This window comes from Bubalus kerabau, chromosome 17 (genome assembly GCF_029407905.1).
Source record: "Bubalus kerabau isolate K-KA32 ecotype Philippines breed swamp buffalo chromosome 17, PCC_UOA_SB_1v2, whole genome shotgun sequence".
Classification (NCBI taxonomy): domain Eukaryota; kingdom Metazoa; phylum Chordata; class Mammalia; order Artiodactyla; family Bovidae; genus Bubalus; species Bubalus kerabau.
In genome coordinates this window covers 19753163-19775533 of record NC_073640.1, presented here as the reverse complement: position 1 = coordinate 19775533, position 22371 = coordinate 19753163, and the positions used below count along the sequence as shown (strand labels likewise).

General features: G+C 43.9%; 1 protein-coding gene across 1 annotated transcript in view; it reads left to right on the top strand.

The window, feature by feature from the left end:
* The window catches only part of ABCC11 (ATP binding cassette subfamily C member 11), a 77098-nt gene that overhangs the window by 14840 nt on the left and 39887 nt on the right, over nucleotides 1–22371 (top strand). Inside the window, exons 6-10 of the mRNA XM_055551945.1 lie at nucleotides 6351–6524; nucleotides 7525–7672; nucleotides 7823–7971; nucleotides 13650–13757; nucleotides 18857–19117. Coding sequence (XP_055407920.1) covers nucleotides 6351–6524; nucleotides 7525–7672; nucleotides 7823–7971; nucleotides 13650–13757; nucleotides 18857–19117 — 840 coding nt within the window. The remainder of the gene's footprint in view (nucleotides 1–6350; nucleotides 6525–7524; nucleotides 7673–7822; nucleotides 7972–13649; nucleotides 13758–18856; nucleotides 19118–22371) is intronic.

Sequence of the window (22371 nt, the reverse complement as noted above, 5' to 3'; positions counted from 1 at the left end):
GTTGATAACCATCAATAATTGCCTCTGGGATCATAGGAGCAGGTCAACAGTAAATGAGATTCCAGCTGTATTCAAAGCCTTAGAGAGGATTTATCCATCCATTCAATAAATTGTTACTGAGGTATGCTTTGGGCCAAGCCCTGTTCTAGGCCCTATGGGTATGTGCTAAGTCACTTCAGTCGTGTCTGACTCTATGTGACCCCATGGACTGTAGCCCACTAGGCTCCTCCATTCATGAGATCCTCCAGGCAAGAATACTGGAGTGGAAAGAGCCATTTCCTTCTCCACCTAGGGGTATAGTTCAGTTCAGTTGCTTAGTCGTGTCTGGCTCTGCGACCCCATGGGCTGCAGCCCGCCAGGCCTCCCTGTCCATCACCAACTCCTGGAGCTTGCTCAAACTCATGTCCATGGAGTCAGTGATGCCATCCAACCATCTCATCCTCTGTTGTCCCCTTCTCCTCCTGTCTTCAACCTTTCCCAGTATCAGGGTCTTTTCAAATGAGTCAGCTCTTTGCATCAGGTGGCCAGAGTATTGGAGGTTCAGCTTCAGCATTAATCCTTCCAATGAATATTCAGGACTGATTTCCTTTAGGATGGACTGGTTTGATCTCCTTGCAGTCCAAGGGACTCTCAAGAGTCTTCTCCAACATCACAGTTCAAAAGCACCAGTTCTTTGGCACTTAGCTTTCTTTATGGTCCAACTCTCACACCCATACATGACTACTGGGAAGACCATAGCTTTGACTAAACGGACTTTTGTTGGCAAAGTAATGTCTCTGCTTTTTAATAAGCTAAGTTGGTCATAGCTTTTCTTCCAAGGAGCAAGCGTCTTTTAATTTCATGGCTGCAGTCACCATTTGCAGTGAGTTTGGAGCCCAAGAAAATAAAGTCTCTCACTGTTTCCATTGTTTCCCCATCTATTTGCCATGAAGTGATGGGACTGGACGCCATGATCTTTGTTTTCTGAAGGAGTTTTAAGCCAACTTTTTCACTCTCCTCTTTCACTTTCATCAAAAGGCTCTTTAGTTCTTCACTTTCTGCCATAGGGTGGTGTCATCTGCATATCTTAGGTTATTGATATATCTCCCAGCTATCTTGATTCCAGCTTGTGGTTCATTTAGCCCGGCATTTCACGTGATGTACTCTGCATATAAGTTAAATAAGCAGGGTGAAAATATACAGCCTTGATGTACTCCTTTCCCAATTTGGAACCTGTCTATTGTTCTATGTCCAGTTCTAACTGTTGTTTCTTGACCTGCATACAGATTTCTCAGGAGGCAGGTAAGGTGGTCTGGTATTCCCATCTCTTTAAGAATTTTCCACAGTTTGTTGTGATCCACATAGTCATAGGCTTTGGTGTAGTCAATCAGCAGAAGTAGATGTTTTTCTGGAACTCTCTTGCTTTTTCGATGATCCAGTGGATGCTGGCATTTTGATCTCTTGAGCTACCAAGTCCTCCCATACTTTTCTTCCCAACTCGTCTGAGGGGATCAGTGCAGGCCAGACTACTGGAGTGGGTAGCCTTTCCTTTCTTTAGGGGATCTTCCCAATCCAGGGATCAAACCCAGGTCTTCTGCATTGCAGGCAGATTCTTTACCAGCTGAGCCACAAAGGAAGCCCAAGAACACTGGAGTGGGTAGCCTATCCCTTCTCCAGCGGATCTTCCTGACCCAGGCATCGAACTGGGGTCTCCTGCATTGCAGGCCGATTCTTTACCAAGTGAGCTATGAGGGAAGCCCACCAAAGGGGTACAGCAGTGGCCAAAAAGACAAAAATCTTGGGACTTCCCTGGTGGTCCAGTGTTTAAGACTCCATGCTTCCATTGTAAGAGGATATGGGTTCCATCTCTGGTCTGGGAACTAAGATCCTTCATGCAGCTAAAAATTAAAACAAAAAAACCATGAATCCCCAGTAGAAGCACATCAGAAACCACATCCCCTCAGATGCCCTGGGGAGGAAGGTATGGGAGGACTTGGTAGCTCAAGGAAAAACAAGCAGAGATAATCTCTGGGTGTTAATTTTCTTATCTGCAGAGGAGAAATACTTACAGCTGCCTGGTTATTGTTATTGATGGGTTATTTCCTAGCTGGAGCTCCCTACAGCATAACACAAACAATGGCAGAGACTGAAGAAAGATATATGACCAACTATGACCCAGAGTCATGGGGGGATATTGGAATTTTCTATGTTTAATTTCACTTTCTCTATTTTTCTACTATTACTACTACAGCTACTGCTAAGTCACTTCAGTCGTGTCCGACTCTGTGCGACCCCATACACAGCAGCCCACCAGGCTCCCCTGTCCCTGGGATTCTCCAGGCAAGAACACTGGAGTGGGTTGCCATTTCCTTCTCCAATGCATGAAAGTGAAAAGTGAAAGTGAAGTCGCTCAATCATGTCCAACTCTTAGCGACCCCATGGACTGCAGCCCATCAGGCTCCTCCGTCCATGGGATTTTCCAGGCAAGAGTACTGGAGTGAGGTGCCATTGCCCTCTCCGTCTCTATTTTTCTACTGCTTACCAATTGCCTTGATGAGCATGGATTACTTTTATATTGAAACAGATCATTTAATTTTTGGAAAAGACATCCCTGCTCTGGCTCTTTCCTCTCAAACAAACTCCTTTGTGATCTGGCCTCAGCAGCTGTCCTGCCTCATCTCTTCCTGTGTTCCTTTCTCTAGTCCTAGGTTGACTTCTACCCTCCTGGCCAGGCAGGGCTAAACCTCTAACCCCAAATGGACCAGGCATTGTCCACCTCCAGGCAGCTTTGCTCACATCACTCCCCCTGCCCTTTCAAAATCTCATTCAATCTTCAAAGGCCTGCCTGAGATGGTCTCTCCTTCATGATAGTATCTCTAGACCCCCTCTTTCTGACCCTACTCCCCACCAAGCCCAAATCTGGTTTCTCCACTCAGACGAGCTCCCTTCAAAGACATAAACTATTTCAGATCCACAACTCTATCCCTCAAAAAGCCCAGCATCTGAATTACACAGGATAATCTCCAAAACACAGTCGGCTAAATGAGCCATTGCCCCCAAACAGATGCTTCTTCTAACTCAAATACCAACAAATGTAAGATTTTTGTCTTACATGATAATGTATTGTTATCATTATTACTGTTCTTCTTCACCATTTTACTCATTCTCTAACCTTAGGCAACTTGTTCAGCCTCTCTGGAACTGTGGGATAGTAATAGGACCAACCTTGTAGAAGTGTTGTTTTACAGGATTACGTGAGTTAGTACATATAATGGAGAAGGCAATGGCACCCCACTCCAGTACTCTTGCCTGGAAAATCCCATGGACGGAGGAGCCTGGTAGGCTCCAGTCCATGGGGTCGCACAGAGTCGGACGCGACTGAAGTGACTTAGCAGCAGCAGCAGTACATATAAAGCATGTAGAAGAGGGGCAGTGATTCATGTGTTCAGTTGTATCATTAATTCCTTGTAGGCCTTAAGCATCAAAGCTACCCTGTCCTCCTGCACTTGACCGGAGCTCAAGGATCCATGGCAGCCCTTCTCCCTGTTCTCAGCAAAGTTATCCCACTAACTGTGAACATCCTTTGAGCCAGATATTATCCCAAACCCGTCACTAAGTTGGCTCACTCGGTCCTCTGATGACCTCTTACGTGATAGCTTCTGTTACTGTTCCCATTGTCATGGAGGGGGAAACTGAGGCCAGGAAAGGGTATGAAACTTGGACAAGGTCACACGATTGGTAAGTGGCAAAGCCTGGCTGCAGATTCCAGGCTCTGAACTCGAGCTGCCACCTGCCTTGCTAAGGAGATCTTCTGCATTCAGGCCAATGCTGCTTCCTTTTCTGTTTGTCTGTTCCAAGCCCCACTATATGTGAAGTCCAACCTTCCCAACATCTTCACAGAAGCAGAAAATAAGACGATCCATTTGGAACTGAAGATGGAAGTAGTTGCTCATATGAGGATTTCTAGAGAGTTACTTCCATAAATTTTATATTAAAATTAATTTTAAGGACACCTGGGCTGTGTCCATGTCCCGGCTATCGTAAAACGTGCTGATGTGAACATTGGGGTTACATGTGTCTTCTTCTCAGGATATATGCCCAGTAGTGGGGTTGGTGGGTCAGATAATAGATTTAGCCCCATCCTAGTTTCTAAAGGAATCTCCATACTGTTCTCCATAATGGCTGTATCAGTTTACATTTCTGGCAGAAACTACCACAGCACTGTAAAAATTTTAATTAAAAAAGCAATAGAAAAAAAAGTTTAAAAAAGCACACCTGAATACTTTCTCCTTAGGAAAGAAATAGAAAAACTAGTATAGATGACCCCCTACACCTGGTCACTCCTCCTATGCCTGAACTAACATCACCTCCCAACTTTTAAAAGTACATTTAGGTACACATGTGAATTACCCATAGAAAACATAATATATTTTGTGTGCATGTTTTTGCATAAATCATACTGCATTTTACATAGTTCTGCAGCTTGGTTTTACCAATAGGAAATGTAAGATATGTATTTTTGGGTGAGATTTTTACATCAGTGGTACTACGTCACTTACATCATTTTGCAGTTTTTTCTTCTCTCCTCGTTATGTCTTGAATTTCCATGTTGGCACATTTAGATCTTCCTCATTACTTTTCAGTGATGCTTACTCATAATTAAAGCACTTTCTCTTTTCTTTATTTTTCACTGTGATATAATTGATGTAGAACTTTGTATTAGTACAAAATACACAGCATAATGGGCCTTCCCAGGTGGCATTAGTGGTAAAGAACCCGACCGCCAATGTAGGACACATGAGAGACATGGGTTTGATCCCTGGGTCAGAAAGATCCCCTGGAAGAGGGCATGGCAACCCACTCCAGTATTCTTGCCTGGAGAATCCCATGGACAGAGGAGCCTGGTGGTCTACTGGGTTGCAAAGGGTCGGACATGACTGAAGTGATTTAGCACGCATGCACACATACAGCATAATAATTTCATGTATGCATATATCACAAAGTGATGGCCACAATATGTTTACTTAACAACAAGCACTACACATAGTTACAGACTTTTCTTGTGATGAGGATTTTTAAGATCTATTTTCTTAGCAAGTTCCAGGTATACGATACAGTTTTGTTAACTATAGTCACCATGCTGTACCTTACATTCCCAGGACTTATTTATGTTATAACCGGTAGCTTTTACCTTTTGATCACTTTTGTCTGTTTCTATCACCGCCATATAGCCTTCTCAATGTGTGAAAATATTTTACATGCGCTACCTCATTCAGTTATCACATCAACGCTATAAAGTAGGTTGTTTTATTATTCCCATTTTACTGATGAGGCAACAGAGGCTCAGAGTGACTGAGTCACACGTCTGTGGCTCCATAAATGACAAGCCTGAGATGTCAACACTTGACAGCGTGCTCCAGGATCCAATATTAACTAACACTTCTTAAGTGAGTGCTTTAAGCTTCGCCCACCAATGGATGTTGAGGATGTTTCTGGGTTTGCTGCCATGGGCAGTGCTATCATCAACATCCTTATGTATGTGCTTCGTCCAGCACATCAGAGTGTTTCTCAATGGAGAGATGAAAGTGACAGTCATGGGGTTTGTATAATTATTAGTTTTTGAAAGACACTGTTAACTTGTCCTCCAAACTGGCTGTACAAAGTTATGCTCACCCAACACTAAAAATTTTTTAAGGCTCAGCCTGGGGCACATTCTGGGCTCTGGAAGGAGATTGGGTTCAAATGAAAAGAAAACCACTTCTTAAGGATTCAGGTTGGTAATTCCACAAGACATTAACAAATTGATTCCTTAAATATTTTGTGACTTGGAATGTCAGCTTTTATACAATGCAGTAGGCAGTACATGTTGGGGAGGGAAGGAGTGGGCAGAGGAGTCTATAGCAGAGAAAGGAGAAGGAGAAAAAGACTCAGCTCCTGCCAAAAAATGCAGGTATTATTATTAGAATGAATGGAATGGAATGGAATAGAATAAAATACTACAAGCAACTCTGTGGAATCTGGCTATTAGTAGTAGTAGCTAATTAGCAGCAGCAGCAATAGTTCAAAAATGTACCTTTCGTTGGGTGCAGTCTATGTGTGTAGGTATCTATCTCACTGACATTCTTACAATAACCATGTAATCATTCCAGCTTTATAGGTGGAGGCTCAGAGTGGCAAAGTAACTTGTTCAGGGTCACAAAGCTAGTGACATGAGACCTGTGAACCTGGTGTGTCTCGCCACTCTGCCACCCTGCCTCTCTAGCTTGCCTGCCCATAGAAGGCATGGCAAAGCCACCTGTCACAGGCACATGCAGCCTCTTCTGGGAACTTGGAGAGGTGACCCCTGTGTCCACGGGCTTATTGTCTTACAGGCCATTGGCTTCTTCACCACCGATGTAAACTACCTGTTCGAGGGAGTGTACTATGGGCCCCTGGCCATGCTCTCCTGCTTACTGTTGATAAGCTGCAGCATCACCTCTTGCCTCATTCTCGGACCCATAGCGCTCATTGCCATGCTGTGCTATATTCTGTTTTTGCCGCTGCAGGTAATGTCTTTGCCACCCATTTGATGTTGGACATTCCCCAGAACTCTTAGGGCTCTGGAATTGGGGGTGCTTCTGAATGGGAAGGCTGACACTTGCTGACTGCTCATTCTATTGCAAGTGAGATTCGGAGTCAATTCCTACCTCAAATGGTTCTCTGGCCACCATGCTGGGGCCTCATAAATATTAATAAGAGGTGAATCTGATGGGTGAGGTCCACCTCGTGGGTTTCTGTGAGTGATTATCTGCTTCATGGACTTTCCTCAGTAGCTATCTTCTGTGGAAGATTTTGGTTCCTTCTCTTTTACCCGGACTGTGCTGGTATACTAGAGCTGACAGCATAGAACATTGGCACAATTTAATGGGGGAAGGGAAGCAAATTTGCTGCCAAAGATTCAGCTGAAAAAAAAAAGGGCAAAACAGGAAGTGACTCTTGGATTTGTGTGCTCTGAATTATTGAAATGGAGTGTTTTCCTTTGTCAGTTCAGGTACTCTAATCAAAAGGTGATTGTGGTCCCACTGCACAGCACAGGAAACCATATTCAATATCCCGTGACAAACCCTAATGGAAAATTATTTATATATATATATATATATATATATATATATAACTGAGTCATTTTGCTGTACTAAGAAATTAATACGGCACTATAAATTAACTATACTTCAATAAAATTGTTTTTAAAAAGGTGATGTAATTGGTAGAGGGTTTAGGGTTCCCAGAGGCAGAGGAGTCATGTTTCTGTTTAGTTGGCCAAGTTCTGGCTTGGAACCCAGAAGAGAAAGCCCCCCAAGGATGTGTGAGGCAGGTGTCTTGAGGCATGATGGCCCAGAGAGGCTTCTAAACCTTCAGCGGGGACCAGGAACCGAGAGTGCAGGATTAGACCCAGGGATTCAGTCCACACGCAAAGCTGACTTTGGAAGTACTCTCAGTCGCCACACTAATGCCAGACTGCACTTTCCTGCCCTTATAAAAGATGCTCTTGCTGCATCCTCACTGCAGGTATTCCTGACCAGAAAGCTTGTGGAGTCACAGAATCATACATCAGAGGTCAGTGACCGGCGCATCCGCATGACCAGTGAAGTTCTCACCAGCATTAAGTTGATTAAAATGTATGCCTGGGAGAAGCCATTTACAAAAGTAATTAAAGGTACAGAATATCTGGCTTTCTGCTCTGAGCCTGGGATGTCATGGTGGACTGAGCCTTTCACCTTCTGGGGATTCTTTCATCTTCTGGAGCTTGATCTATGCTCCTGGGAGAATGTTCTTGTGATTCATTTCTTCATTTTGAATTTTCCAGATCTCAGAAAAAAGGAAACAAAGCTCTTGGAGAAGTGTGGGTTTATCCAGAGCCTGACCACAGTCATCTTGTTCCTAGCCCCCTCCTTATCTGTAGTACTGCTGTTCCTCACCCACACAGGCTTAGGGTTGAAACTCACAACTTCAGAAGTAAGTGCTTGGGTACTTCGTTTCCTCCCTCATATTGATAGGGAGTTTTCTCATGTGTCCTTTTCCAGTCCATGCCCCCTGAAAGATCTAGAGGTTTTGTAAATGAATACTACAAATGAATCTTGATTTTCCAGGCTGTTAGGGTCTTGAGCTTTCTTCCATTTCAGTCCATATGTGGAGCTGATATCCCCTGCATAGCAGCTGCGGGGGCAGGAGCGGGGTGGGGAATGACTATCATCTGGGGGTGCAGTGGAGGTGAAATGTGTAATTAAAACCCAGACAACGCTGAGGTTGAAAATCCTGAAGTGGAGAGCTCCTCCGATCTCAAGATAGGGCCCTGGAAATGCATTTTAAATGCAAAGGTCTGGCTTCTTCTGTCTTTTCTTTTGTGGTCTGACCCTGGCCTTGGGGAGCAGCAGCTGCCTTTCAAAGTTAGGAATTTGATTAATTGACAATAGAGGCTTTCCAGGTGCTCAGTGGTAAAGAATCCGTGGGTTTGACTCCTGGGTTGGGAGGATCCCCTGGAGAAGGAAATGGTAACCCACTCCAGTATTCTTGCCTGGAGAATCCCATGGACACAGGAACCTGGCGGGCTACAGTCCATGGGGTTGCAAAGAGTTGGACAAGACTTAGTGACTAAACAACAACAACAACAAAGCAGCTGTTAGAGAGGTTAGAATCCATCCAGAAAGCCCAGGAGCCTGCACCTGAAACGAGAGAGGTAGCATTTGACAGTCTGCAGCCAAGGGCTTTTTGGTGCTCCAGACGGCAGTCACCTCTGCTAGCCCGGCACACACCAAGGAACACCTCAGCGAGTCATTGGGTGGTAGGAAGACTGTGTAAGGAGAACGCTCAGTGGAACTTTAAGGTCACACAGCACTTACACCACACCAGGTTAGACTAAAGGTTAGACTAAAGCTCGGTTAGAGTGGAGGTTAATCTGGACCAAGAAGAGGGTAGAGACGGGGCATGAACTGCATGAATTGAATGCAAGTTTCCCAAGGTACCTCCAGGAGGTCATTCTCTGGGATCCTGAAAACCAAGGGTGGTTTGCTACCGTCAGGAAAGTTCTCCTGACAGGGTAAGGTGAGGCATGGATTAAGCCTGATGCTTAGGGAGATTTTTTTCTTTTTTTTCTAAATTTTTATTGGATTGTAGCTCATTTACAATGTTGTATTAGCAAAGTGAATCAGATATATCAATTCTTTTTCAGATTTTTTTTCCTATATAGCTCATTACAGAATATTGAATAGAGTTCCCTGTGCTATGTAGTCGATCCTTGTAAGTTATCTATTTTATATATAGTAGTGTGTACATGTTAATCTCAATTTCCTAATTTATCTCTTCCCCCTATGTTTCCCCTTTGAAAACCGTAAGTTTAATTTTGAGATCAGTGAGTCCGTTTCTGTTTTGTGAATAAGTACATCTATATCATTGTAAATTAGATTCCACATATAAATGATATCATATGCTCTTTGTCTTTCTCTCTCTGACTTAATTCTCTTAGTATGATAATCTCTAGATTCATCCTTGTTGCTGCTAATGGTCTTATTTCATTCTGTTTTCTGGATGAGTCATATGCCATTGAATGTATGTACCACATCTTCTTTATTCATCTGCCATTGGACATTTAGGTTGCTTCCATGTCTTGGCTGTTGTGAATAGTGCTTCCACTAACATTGTGGTGTACATATCTTTTTAAATTATGGTTTTCTCTGAATATATGCCCAGGAGTAGGATTGCTGGGTAATATGGTACTTTTCAGTTCAGTCGCTCAGTCATGTCCGACTCTTTGTGACTCCATGAATCACAGCACTCCAGGCATCCCTGTCCATCACCAACTCCCGGAGTTTAGCCAAACTCACGTCCATCGAGTCGGTGATGCCATCCAGCCATCTCATCCTCTGTCATCCCCTTCTCCTCCTGCCCCCAATCCCTCCCAGCATCAGGGTCTTTTCCAATGAGTCAACTCTTCGCATGAGGTGGCCAAAGTACTGGAGTTTCAGCTTTAGCATCAGTCCTTCCAAAGAACACCCAGGACTGATTTCCTTTAGGATGGACTGGTTGGATCTCCTTGCAGTCCAAGGGACTCTCAAGAGTCTTCTCCAACACCACAGTTCAAAAGCATCAATTCTTCGGCGCTCAGCTTTCTTCACAGTCCAACTCTCACATCCATATGTGACCACAGGAAAAACCATATCCTTGACTAGACAGACTTTTGTTGGCAAAGTAATGTCTCTGTTTTTTAATATGCTATCTAGGTTGGTCATAACTTTCCTTCCAAGGAGTAAGCGTCTTTTAATTTCATGGCTGCAGTCACCATCTGCAGTGATTTTGGAGCCCAGAAAAATAAAGTCCGACACTGTTTCCACTGTTTCCCCGTCTATTTCCCATGAAGTGATGGGACCAGATGCCATGATCTCTGTTTTCTGAATGTTGAGCTTTAAGCCAACTTTTTCACTCTCCACTTTCACTTTCATCAAGAGGCTTTTGAGTTCCTCTTCACTTTCTGCCATAAGGGTGGTGTCATCTGCATATCTGAGGTTATTGATATTTCTCCCAGCAATCTTGATTCCAGCTTGTGTTTCTTCCAGTCCAGCATTTCTCATGATGTACTCTGCATATAAGTTAAATAAGCAGGGTGACAATACACAGCCTTGACGTACTCCTTTTCCTGTTTGGAACCAGTCTGTTGTTCCATGTCCAGTTCTAACTGTTGCTTCCTGATCTGCATACAGGTTTCTCAAGAGGCAGGTCAGGTGGTCTGGTATTCCCATCTCTTCAGAATTTTCCACAGTTTATTGTGATCCACACAGTCAAAGGCTTTGGCATAGTCAATAAAGCAGAAATAGATGCTTTTCTGGAACTCTCTTGCTTTTTCCATGATCCAGTGGATGTTGGCAATTTGATCTCTGGTTCCTCTGCCTTTTTTAAAACCAGCTTGAACATCTGGAAGTTCATGGTTCATGTATTGCTGAAGCCTGGCTTGGAGAATTTTGAGCATTACTTTACTAGCGTGTGCTGCTGCTGCTGCTAGGTCACTTCAGTCATGTCTGACTCTGTGTGACCCCATAGACAGCAGCCCACCAGGCTCCCCTGTCCCTGGGATTCTCCAGGCAAGAACACTGGAGCGGGTTGCCATGAGTGCACTTGTGCGGTAGTTTGAGCATTCTTTGGCATTGCCTTTCTTTGGGATTGGAATGAAAACTGACCTTTTCCAGTCCTGTGGCCACTGCTGAGTTTTCCAAATTTGCTGGCATATTGAGTGCAGCACTTTCACAGCATCATCTTTTAGGATTTGAAATAGCTCCACTGGAATTCCATCACCTCCACTAGCTTTGTTCATAGTGATGTTTTCTAAGGCCCACTTGACTTCACATTCCCGGATGTCTGGCTCTAGGTCAGTGATCACACCATCGTGATTATCTGGGTCATGAAGATCTTTTTTGTACAGTTCTTCTGTGTATTCTTGCCACCTCTTCTTGATATCTTCTGCTTCTGTTAGGTCCATACCATTTCTGTCCTTTATTCAGCCCATCTTTTCATGAAATGTTCCCTTGGTATCTCTAATTTTCTTGAAGAGATCTCCAGTCTTTTCCATTCTGTTAGTTTCCTCTATATCTTTTCATTGATCGCTGAGGAAGGCTCTCTTATCTCTCCTTGCTATTCTTTGGAACTCTGCATTCAGGTGCTTATACCTTTCCTTTTCTCCTTTGCTTTTCGCTTCTCTTCTTTTCAGAGCTATTTGTAAGGCCTCCCCAGACAGCCATTTTGCTTTTTTGCATTTCTTTTCCATGGGGATGGTCTTGATTCCCTGTCTCCTGTACAATGTCACGAATTGTATAAATATATATATATATATATATTTAGGGAACCTCCATATTGTTCTCCATAATGGTTGTACTAATTTACATTCCCACCAACAGTATAGGAAGATTCCCTTTTCTCTACACCCTCTCCAGCATTATTATTTATAGATTTTTTTGATTTATTTATTTTTAATTGAAGGATAATTGCTTTACAGTATTACATTAGTTTCTACCAAACATCAACATGAATGAGCCATAGGTTTATCCATGTCCCTTCTCACTTGAACATTCCTCCAACATCCCTCCAAATCCCACCCCTCTAGGTTGTTACAGAGTCCCAGTTTGAGTTCCCTGAGTCATACAACAAATTCCCATTGGCTATCTATTTTGCACTTGGTAATGTATATTTCCATGTTACTCTCTCCACACCTCCCACCAGTCTCCTTCTTCCCTCTCCATCTGTCCATAAGTCTGTTCTCAATGTATTTCCACTGCTGCTGTGTAAATAGGTTCATCAGTACCATCTTTCTAGATTCCATATACATACATTAGTATACCAAATTGTTTTTCTCTTTCTGACTTACTTCACTCTGTATACTAGGTTCTAGGTTCATTCACCTTATTAGGACTGACTCTCAAATGTGTTCTTTTTTATGGCTAAGTAACATTCCATTGTAAATATGTACCACAGCTTCTTTATCCATTCATCTGTTGATGGACATCTAGGTTGCTTCCATGTCCTAGCTATTATAAATAAAGCTGCAATGAACATTGGGGTACATATGTCTTTTTCAGTTTTGGTTTCCTCAGGGTATGTGCCTAGTAGTAGGATTGCTGGGTCATATGGTAGTTTTATTCTTAGTTTTTTAAAGGAATCTCCATGCTGTTCTCCATAGTGGCTGTATCAATTTTCATTCCAACCAACACTGCAAGAGGGTTCCCTCTTCTCCACACCCTGTCAAGAATTTATTGTTTGTAGATTTTTTGATTATGGCCATTGTGACCAGCGGAGAAGGCGATGGCACCCCACTCCAGTACTCTTGCCTGGAAAATCCCATGGATGGAGGAGCCTGGTAGGCTGCGGTCCATGGGGTTGGCGAAGAGTCGGACACAGCTGAGCGACTTCACTTTCACTTTTCACTTTCATGCATTGGAGAAGGAAATGGCAACCCACTCCAGTGTTCTTGCCTGGAGACTCCCAGGGACACGGGAGCCTGGTGGGCTGCTGTCTATGGGATCGCACAGAGTCGGACACGACGGACACGACTTAGCAGCAGTAGCAGCATTGTGACCAGTGAGAGATGATACCTCATTGTAGTTTTTGATTTGTATTTCTCTAATAATTAATGGTGTTGAACATCTTTTCATGGTTTTTTTGTTTCGGTCATCTGTCTGTGTTCTTTGGAGAAATGTCTGTTTAGATTTTCTGCCTATTTTTTGATTTTTTTTCTTTTATTGAGCTACATGAGCTGTTCGTATATTTTAGAGATTAATCTCTTTTAACAACAGTAATAGTTCAAAGCTATGTCACTGATAGCTCTCTGGGTAATTTTTCAGTGCTTCCCAACTATTCCTGTACCATCGTCAGGATTTGGGGCATTTTGCCAATGGGGAAACTGTGGTGGGAGTGACCTGTCTGAGTTAAGGAATTACCCAGTACTAAGCTATAAACGCGACCAGGCCTTCACTCAGTGACTTTAAGATGAGTGCTCTTCTCCACTTTTCCTAGTCTTCCCGAAATACCACATGAAGCTTGCTGGAAGCTACAGGTCTGGCTTTGCAGCTTGAAGCTCTGGGATGGGGTCTTCCTTGGGGTGGGGAAGCAGGACAGTGTTGAGACTCTCACTGCCTCCTCTCTGCCTCATCCAGGCCTTCACCACTGTGGCCACCTTGAGTCCCCTGCGGCTGTCAGTGTTCTTAACACCCTTCGCAGTCAAAGGCCTCACAAACTCCAGGTCTGCCGCGGACAGGTTCAAGGTGAGTGGCCAGAGGTCTGACCATGCAACCCTTTACTCCCTGTTCTCATGTGCCTTCAGCCCCATGGCGTTCCTCCTGAGTGTGACCCCAGGCCAGGCAGGTCCAGCCTAGATGGAGAGGGACTAACTAGCAGTAGGATTGCTAATCCATCTAACTCAGTGGCCTCCTGTGCCCAGGTTGGTGTGGGGCTGGGAAGACAGATGAGTCAGGCTAGTTCCCGGGCCCCAAGGACATTCTAGGACATGGATCCAAACCACATCTCAGCCAGATGTGGTTTGACCTGCAGACCCTGTTCAGGTTGGGTAGAGTTACCATGATGGTTTTGGTGTTTTAAAAATTGTATCTGTTGCTGGCATTTAGAAAACTGGAAATTGTATATTAAAAACTCAGATTTCTGGATTTTCTTGAATAATCAGAAGATCCGGCAATAGTGGACCCACATTATTCTGTGGCCACAGCAGCTCTAGCTGAGGTGATAGCTACCCCTCATTTAGTCAGGGAATTCAGGTGGAGTTTGCTGCAGCCTCCACCATGGCATAGCACACCTCCAGGCCTGGGGCTTACTTACCATTCATCATCTCAGCAGTGGTTTACTTCATTTCTTTACATTTCTGGTCTTGTCCCTATAGGCATCAAAGTTGAAAAACTCTAATCTAAACCAATTTATAAAAGCATTTTATAGTCATCTCTCTTAAATGTGTGCAGTCCTCAATCTATATCATCCATTCACTCATACACTTATTTAAAAAAAAAAAAAAATTAGCAAGAAGTTTCCCGGCAGTCCAGTGGTTAAGAACCTACATTTTCACTGCTGTTGCTCTGATTCAATCCCTGGCAGGGAACTTCGATCCTACAAGTTACACAATGTGGCTTAAAAGAAAAAAAATTAATGAATACCCACTCCAGTACTCTTGCCTGGAAAGTCCCATGGATGGAGGAGCCTGGTAGGCTGCAGTCCATGTGGTCGCTAAGAGTCAGACACGACTGAGCGACTTCACTTTGACTTTTCACTTTCATGCATTGGAGAAGGAAATGGCAATCCACTCCAGTGCTCTTGCCTGGAGAATCCCAGGGACGGGGGAGCCTGGTGGGCCGCCGTCTATGGGGTTGCACAGAGTCAGACACGACTGAAGCGACTTAGCAGCAGCAGCAGCAGCAGGCATGGAGAACACCACAGTGAGGCTGACCAGTATGGTTCCTGCTCTCAGAGGGTTATAATTGTTACCAAGTCCAGGTTCACTCTGCTCACCACACGACAGGCCAATTAATCAAGAGACGAGATGTTGAGTCAAGGAATACAACTTTATTTGGAAAGTTGGCAGACTGAGAAGATGTCAGAATAATGTCTCAAAATAACCATCCTATGGGGCTCTGGATGCCAGGTTCTTTTATAGAACAGAGATGGGGGGAGGTGAGGAAGTAAAAAAGACCATTGGTTTTACAAATGTCTCCTGGCATGGCCAGCCTTGGGGAGGAGAGGTGTTAATTTCTTCCTTCCTGTAGCCATCCACAAGTGGACACGGTACTGAACAAAGGCATTCTGGTTTAACATTCAAGCAGAGAAGGGCAGGGTTCCCTGAGGCAGGCCATTATGTACGAGCAGTATCCTTTTAGTGGATAAAAGCAGTGGGAAGCAAAGGTTAAAGTAAAAGAAGCAGATCTAATATGGAGTCAGTTCTTTTCTATAACATAATCTGGTATTGGAAACAGGTGATGTTCAAGTGAATTAACTATCAGAGAAGATAACATTAGCTCATGTGAAGGGCTGTGGTGCCAATAAAGCAGAGTGATATTCTGGAGTGCATGCTGGGGAGGGCTGGGGCCACAGTGGTCAGGGACGTATCTCTCCCAAGGAGAGGTTTGAGTTGAGTGATAATGACAAAGCAGAGGACAGCAAGTACAAAAGCCCTGAGCCTGGAATTAACTTGTCTTGTCTGAGTAACACCAGTTCTTGACTTATCAACAGCTGCAGGAGCTCCCTAACTTCTCAGCTTCAGCTGTTGGGGCCCCTTCTGCCTCCTCCTCCCCACTGGAGGAGTTCTCCTGCCCTCCCCTTCCTGCAGGGGAGGAGGAGGCTACAGCCTGGGCTCAGAAAGGTGGGTAGGGATGCTGGCAGAAGGGATGACCAGGGAGACAGCTACAGGGCAGGGAAGGGTATGGGATGGATGCAGGAAGAGAGGAGGAGGCTGGAAGGGGAGGGTCAGGGTAAAGCCACGGTTTTTCCAGTAGCCATGTACAAATGTGAGAGTTGGACACAAAGAAGGCTGAGCACTGAAGAATTGATGCTTTCAAATTGTGGTGCTGGAGAAGACTCTTGAGAACCCCTTGGACTACAAGGAGATCAAACCAGTGAATCCTACAGGAAATCAACCCTGAATATTCATTAGAAGGACTGATGCTGAAGCTGAAGCTCCAGTATGAAGATGTGAAGAGCCAGCTCACTGGAAAAGACTCTGATGCTGGGAAAGACTGAGGGCAGGAGGAGAAGGGAACAACTGGGATGAGATGGTTGGATGGCATCACTGACTCAATGAACATGAATTTGAGCAAACTCCAGGAGATAGTGAAAGACAGGGAAGCCTGGCATGCTGCAGTCCATGGGGTCTCAAAGAATTAGACACGACTTAACTACTAAACACCAGCAAGAGAGCTAAGATATTAGACCCTGGACTGCACTTCCTCAAGGCCTCAAAGGGCTGCGGCTGTTACGCTGGACAGGTACTAACCCTCCAAGTCCCTTCACTTCAAGACCTCTTTTCAGTCACCTGCATTTTCTGTCTGATGCATAGGCATTTGTCTTTGAGATCCTCAGGCTGGAAGGGGGAGGAGAGATCTCTGAGGCCAGATTCTTTCTCCTCTGTTCCCCTCAGGGCTGTACTAAGGAGTCTCCTTGGGGATGGGGCAGGGAGAAGAAAGCTGCAGGCCCTCAGGAAGGCTGCCTCCGTGCAGGTGGTCACAGGTAGGAGGCCAGCTGGCTGCTGGGTGCTGCCGAGGCTGCACGCTGGGCTCCGGGCAAGGCCCCGCGGTGGGCTGCACTCCAGACCACCTTTTCCTTTGCACTGGTTATTAAAAAAAAAAAAAGAGTGAAAAGTCACTGAATGGCATCACTAAAGCTACAGACTGAGAATTTGCTTAGAGCGTTTGGGGGTCACCCCATAACTCAGTTTGTTGGTGTCAATTCATGTCCAGATGTGCGCTTGCTACGCTGACACATTAAGGCAGGGTGATGGTTTTTTGTTTTTTTAAAGCAAGGGAATGAAAACTACAAATCTGGGGACAGTGGTTGCCCAAGGGGAGGGCTTGGAACGAGGGGGTTGCTTTGTCCCCCCAAGCAGGAGGATGAGCTGGGGAAGGACCCCATTGATCGATAAAAGTCATGGTTCCTGGGTCTGCTGGTGGGCTCACAGATATTCAGTATATTATTAAAAAATTGCTAAACAAGTAAATGCCCAACTAGCTAAATGAAATAAAGTGGGCCATGCAGTTCCTGCTGATGACTATATGCCTTGACCCAAATATTATAGTTAATTCATTTCAATGTACCTGAGGTTCAATTTTTAAAAATAAACAAACTACCTCTCTTTTTCTAAATTTTATTTTATGTTAGAATATAGTTGATTTACAATGTTGTATTGGTTTCATGGATACAGCAAGGTGATTTATATATATATATATATATATATATATATATACACACATTTATATATATCTATACACACACACACACACACACACACACATATATATATATATATACACATTCTTTTTCAAATTATTTTCCTGTATAGGTCATTACAGAATATTGAGTAGAGTTCCCGGTGCTATACAATGGGTCCTTATTGATTATCTATTTTAAATAGAGTAGTATGTATCTGTTAATTCCAAACTCCTAATTTATCCCTGCCTCTACCTTTCTTCTTTGGTGACGATACATTTGTTTTCCAAGTCCGTAGTCTGTTTCTGTTTTGTAAATAAAATTCATTTGTATCTTTTTTTTTTTTTAGATTCTGGATTTACTTCACTTAGTATGATAATCTCTAGGTCCATCCATATTGCTACATGTGGCATTATTTCTTTTATTCCTCTGAAAATAGCTTTTTGTTGTGTTTTTGTGAAATGCTATATACTCTTTGCAAAGGTTCAGACAAGGCAAAAAGATACAGAGAATAAAGATTGCTCAGTATTTACTATGGAGAGACAAAATCAATTGTCCAAAATGTCCACAAGTGTCTTTCTAGATCTCTTTCTGAGCATGTCCTGGTGGAGAAATGCAAATGCAATTTGATCAGTGAGGTCATACTTCCCACCCACCTTTTTTTGGTGCTAGAATTCTTGCAGTTCAACTCTTATTCCTTGCAGACAGTGAGATGGAGGTGTGGAGAAAAGTGACCTGACAATACATTTTGAAATATATGACCCAAACAGCATTTTGCACAGAATTGTGCCTGGACAGACCTTTTTACTTTTAATACTTAGAAATGAAAGTTAATGAGAAAAACCACACATCAGTATTATGTTTCAACAGCTCTTACCACTTAAGACAAGGCTAATGTAGGTTATGTCACTGCTGCTGCTGCTGCTGCTGCTGCTAAGTCATGTCCAACTCTGTGCTCCTGCTTCAGTCATGTCCGACTGTGCGACCCCATAGACGGCAGCCCACCAGGCTCCCCCTTCCCTGGGATTCTCCACACAAGAACACTGGAGTGGGTTGCCATTTCCTTCTCCAATGCATGAAAGTGAAAAGTGAAAGTGAAGTTGCTCAGTCGTGTCCGACTCTCAGTGACCCCGTGGACTGCAGCCCACCAGGTTATGTCACTAGTTAATGTAAATTAAAATGGAAAAGAACTCAGTACAGGAAGGATACAAATGTGAAAGAACGGCCCAGTAGTCTGAGATTTGGAAAACCCTGATGTGGAATTTTCACCAGCAAAAACTAGCCTCTTCTAATTGATGGTGGTTCTTCAGACTTCTCGGTTTATTAAAAGTTCATAAATCAGACCAGTTGGCAAGCCAGTAAAACGGGTATGTGTTCCTACTGGACTAAAGAACTAAATTCCTCCCTGCTTCCTTTCCTTTTTTTTTTTTTTTTTTCTGTACAGAAATTTTTCCTCCGAGAGAGCCCTGTCATATATGTTAAAGAATTGGAAGACCCCAGAAAACCAGTGGTTTTAGAGGAGGCCACATTGTCATGGAGAAAGACTTGCCCTGGGATCGTCAATGGGGCCTTGGAGCTGGAGAAGAACAGATACACTCCCGAGGGGATGACCAGAGCTCAGCCACCTCTGAGTGGCCTTGAGCCAGAGGATCAAGGGGACACCCGGGGCCCAGAGTTGCACAAGATAAACCTGGTGGTATCAAAGGTAGCCTCGTGTGGTCCGTGCAGGCGGGCTGGTGGCCAGACTTTCAGGGCTGAAGACTGGGAGATTGGCCTCACGCACCACCACTTCCTTGGCTAAAAGCTGCCCTCTCCAAGATCTCCCTCTAAAATAGAAATTTTCCATAGAAAGACAAAGAGAGAGAAAATTTCCATGGAGGGCAAATAGGAAGTCTTTCATACTTAAGTGTAAATCAGTTAATCATCTAAACTTTTGTAATAGCATGACCTAGAATAGCAAGCTGTATGTTCGCTGGTCTTTGGAGGGACCAAGGATAAAGGGAGAAGACTAAACTAATATTTATTGAGTTCCTAGTGTGTGCCAAGCACTGTGCTATATCTTTCAATTTGGTTATTCTGTGAACTGACATCATTTGGCTTCTTCTCTAACTAATATTTGCAACAGTTGGCTCCTCTGCTCTGTCTAATAATCATATAGATACAGAATATAGACATTGATCTATATCTAATGATAGATATATCTAAAATAGATACAAATATCTAATACTAATCAATATTGACATCTAGTAATAATAAATATTAATATCTAATATTAGTGATATATCTATATTTCCCCCCTTGGTGGTCACCTGCAGTCCCATGGTTCTAGGTTCCAGCTCTATGGTGTTATTATCTCTAGCCTTGAAGTTTCCTCTGAGTTCCAGACTTAACTCTCTGTTTATTACCTCCTGTTCAATGCCTACCAGATATTTCAAACAAACAAGACCAAAAAAGAACTTGGTTTTCACCCTCTCTGATCCATTCCCCAGGTCTTCTCCCTCTCTGGAGGTGGCATCACCATCTTTCCAGGGGTTAAGGTCCTAGAAGTCAAACTTGCCTTTCCTTTCCTCCCACCCATCCAGTCTCCATCAGTGAGGCCTGGCAGCTCTCCAAAAGCATCTCTCCTGGACCAGCATCATCTCACCACAGCCTCCTCCACTGCCTTGGCCCCAACCACCAGCATGCCATGCCCAGCTCCTCTATCAAATCAGTCGCTCAGTTGTGTCCGACTCTTTGCGACCCATGAATTGCAGCACGCCAGGCCTCCCTGTCCATCACCAACTCCCGGAATTCACTGAAACTCACGTCCATCCAGTCAGTAATGCCATCCAGCCATCTCATCCTCTGTCATCCCCTTCTCCTCTTGCCCCCAGTCCCTCCCAGCATCAGAGTCTTTTCCAATGAGTCAACTCTTCACATGAGGTGGCCAAAGTACTGGAGTTTCAGCTTCAGCATCATTCCCTCCAAAGAAATCCCAGGGCTGACCTTCAGAATGGACTGGTTGGATCTCCTTGCAGTCCAAGGAACTCTCAAGAGTCTTCTCCAACACCACAGTTCAAAAGCATCAATTCTTCAGCGCTCAGCCTTCTTCACAGTCCAACTCTCACATCCATACATGACCACAGGAAAAACCATAGCCTTGACTAGACAAACCTTTGTTGGCAAAGTAATGTCTCTGCTTTTGAATATGCTATCTAGGTTGGTCATAACTTTCTTTCCAAGGAGTAAGTGTCTTTTAATTTCATGGCTGCAGTCACCATCTGTAGTGATTTTGGAGCCCAGAAAAATAAAGTCTGACACTGTTTCCACTGTCTCCCCATCTATTTCCCATGAAGTGATGGGACCAGATGCCATGATCTCTGTTTTCTGAATGTTGAGCTTTAAGCCAACTTTTTCACTCTCCACTTTCACGTTCATCAAGAGGCTTTTGAGTTCCTCTTCACTTTCTGCCATAAGGGTGGTGTCATCTGCATATCTGAGGTTATTGATATTTCTCCCAGCAATCTTGATTCCAGCTTGTGTTTCTTCCAGTCCAGCGTTTCTCATGATGTACTCTGCATAGAAGTTAAATTAACAGGGTGACAATATACAGCCTTGACGAACTCCTTTTCCTATTTGGGACCAGTCTGTTGTTCCATGTCCAGTCCTAACTGTTGCTTCCTGACCTGCATACAGGTTTCTCAAGAGGCAGGTCAGGTGGTCTGGTATTCCCATCTCTTTCAGAATTTTCCACAGTTTATTGTGATCCACACAGTCAAAGGCTTTGGCATAGTCAATCAAGCAGAAAGAGATGTTTTTCTGGAACTTTCTTGCTTTTTCCATGATCCAGTGGATGTTGGCAATTTGATCTCTGGTTCCTCTGCCTTTTCTAAAACCAGCTTGAACATCTGGAAGTTCATGGTTCATGTATTGCTAAAGCCTGGCTTGGAGAATTTTGAGCATTACTTTACTAGCGTGTGAGATGAGTGCAATTGTGCGGTAGTTTGAGCATTCTTTGGCATTGCCTTTCTTTGGGATTGGAATGAAAACTGACCTTTTCCAGTCCTGTGGCCACTGCTGAGTTTTCCGCATTTGCTGGCATATTGAGTGCAGCACTTCCACAGCATCCTCTTTCAGGATTTGAAATAGCTCCACTGGAATTCCATCACCTCCACTAGCTTTGTTCATAGTGATGCTTTCTAAGGCCCACTTGACTTCACATTCCAGGATGTCTGGCTCTAGGTCAGTGATCACACCATCGTGATCATCTTGGTCATGAAGATCTTTTTTGTACAGTTCTTCTGTGTATTCTTGCCATCTCTTCTTAATATCTTCTGCTTCTGTTAGGTCCGTACCATTTCTGTCCTTTATCGAGCCCATCTTTACATGAAATATTCCTTTGGTATCTCTGATTTTCTTGAAGAGATCTCTAATCTTTCCCATTCTGTTGTTTTTCCTCTATTTCTTTGCATTGATCGCCGAAGAAGGCTTTCTTATCTCTTCTTGCTATTCTTTGGAACTCTGCATTCAGATGTTTGTATCTTTCCTTTTCTCCTTTGCTTTTCGCTTCTCTTCTTTTCACAGCTATTTGTAAGGCCTCCCCAGACAGCCATCTTGTTTTTTTGCATTTCTTTTCCATGGAAATGGTCTTGATCCCTGTCTAAGAGCCTCCTTAGTAGCCTCTCTGCTTCCACTTTTGCCCTCTTACAGTCCATCCCACGTGGTGGACACAGGGAGCCTTCTAAAACAAACCAATTCCAGTCACTCTTCTGGTTAAGTCCTTCGGTGGCTCCACTGCACTGAGGGTAGAGTCTGGGTTTTCCCGAGCACCTGCCCACGTCTCCAACCTCGTCTCTCATTCGTTCCCTCCACACCAGCCCTCTAACTGCTCTTTGTCCGTCACCTTGTTCCTGTCTCAGGACCTTTGCTCCTCATGTTCCCATGGTGTGAAAGCTTCAGGTCTTCTCTCTCACTCCTTCT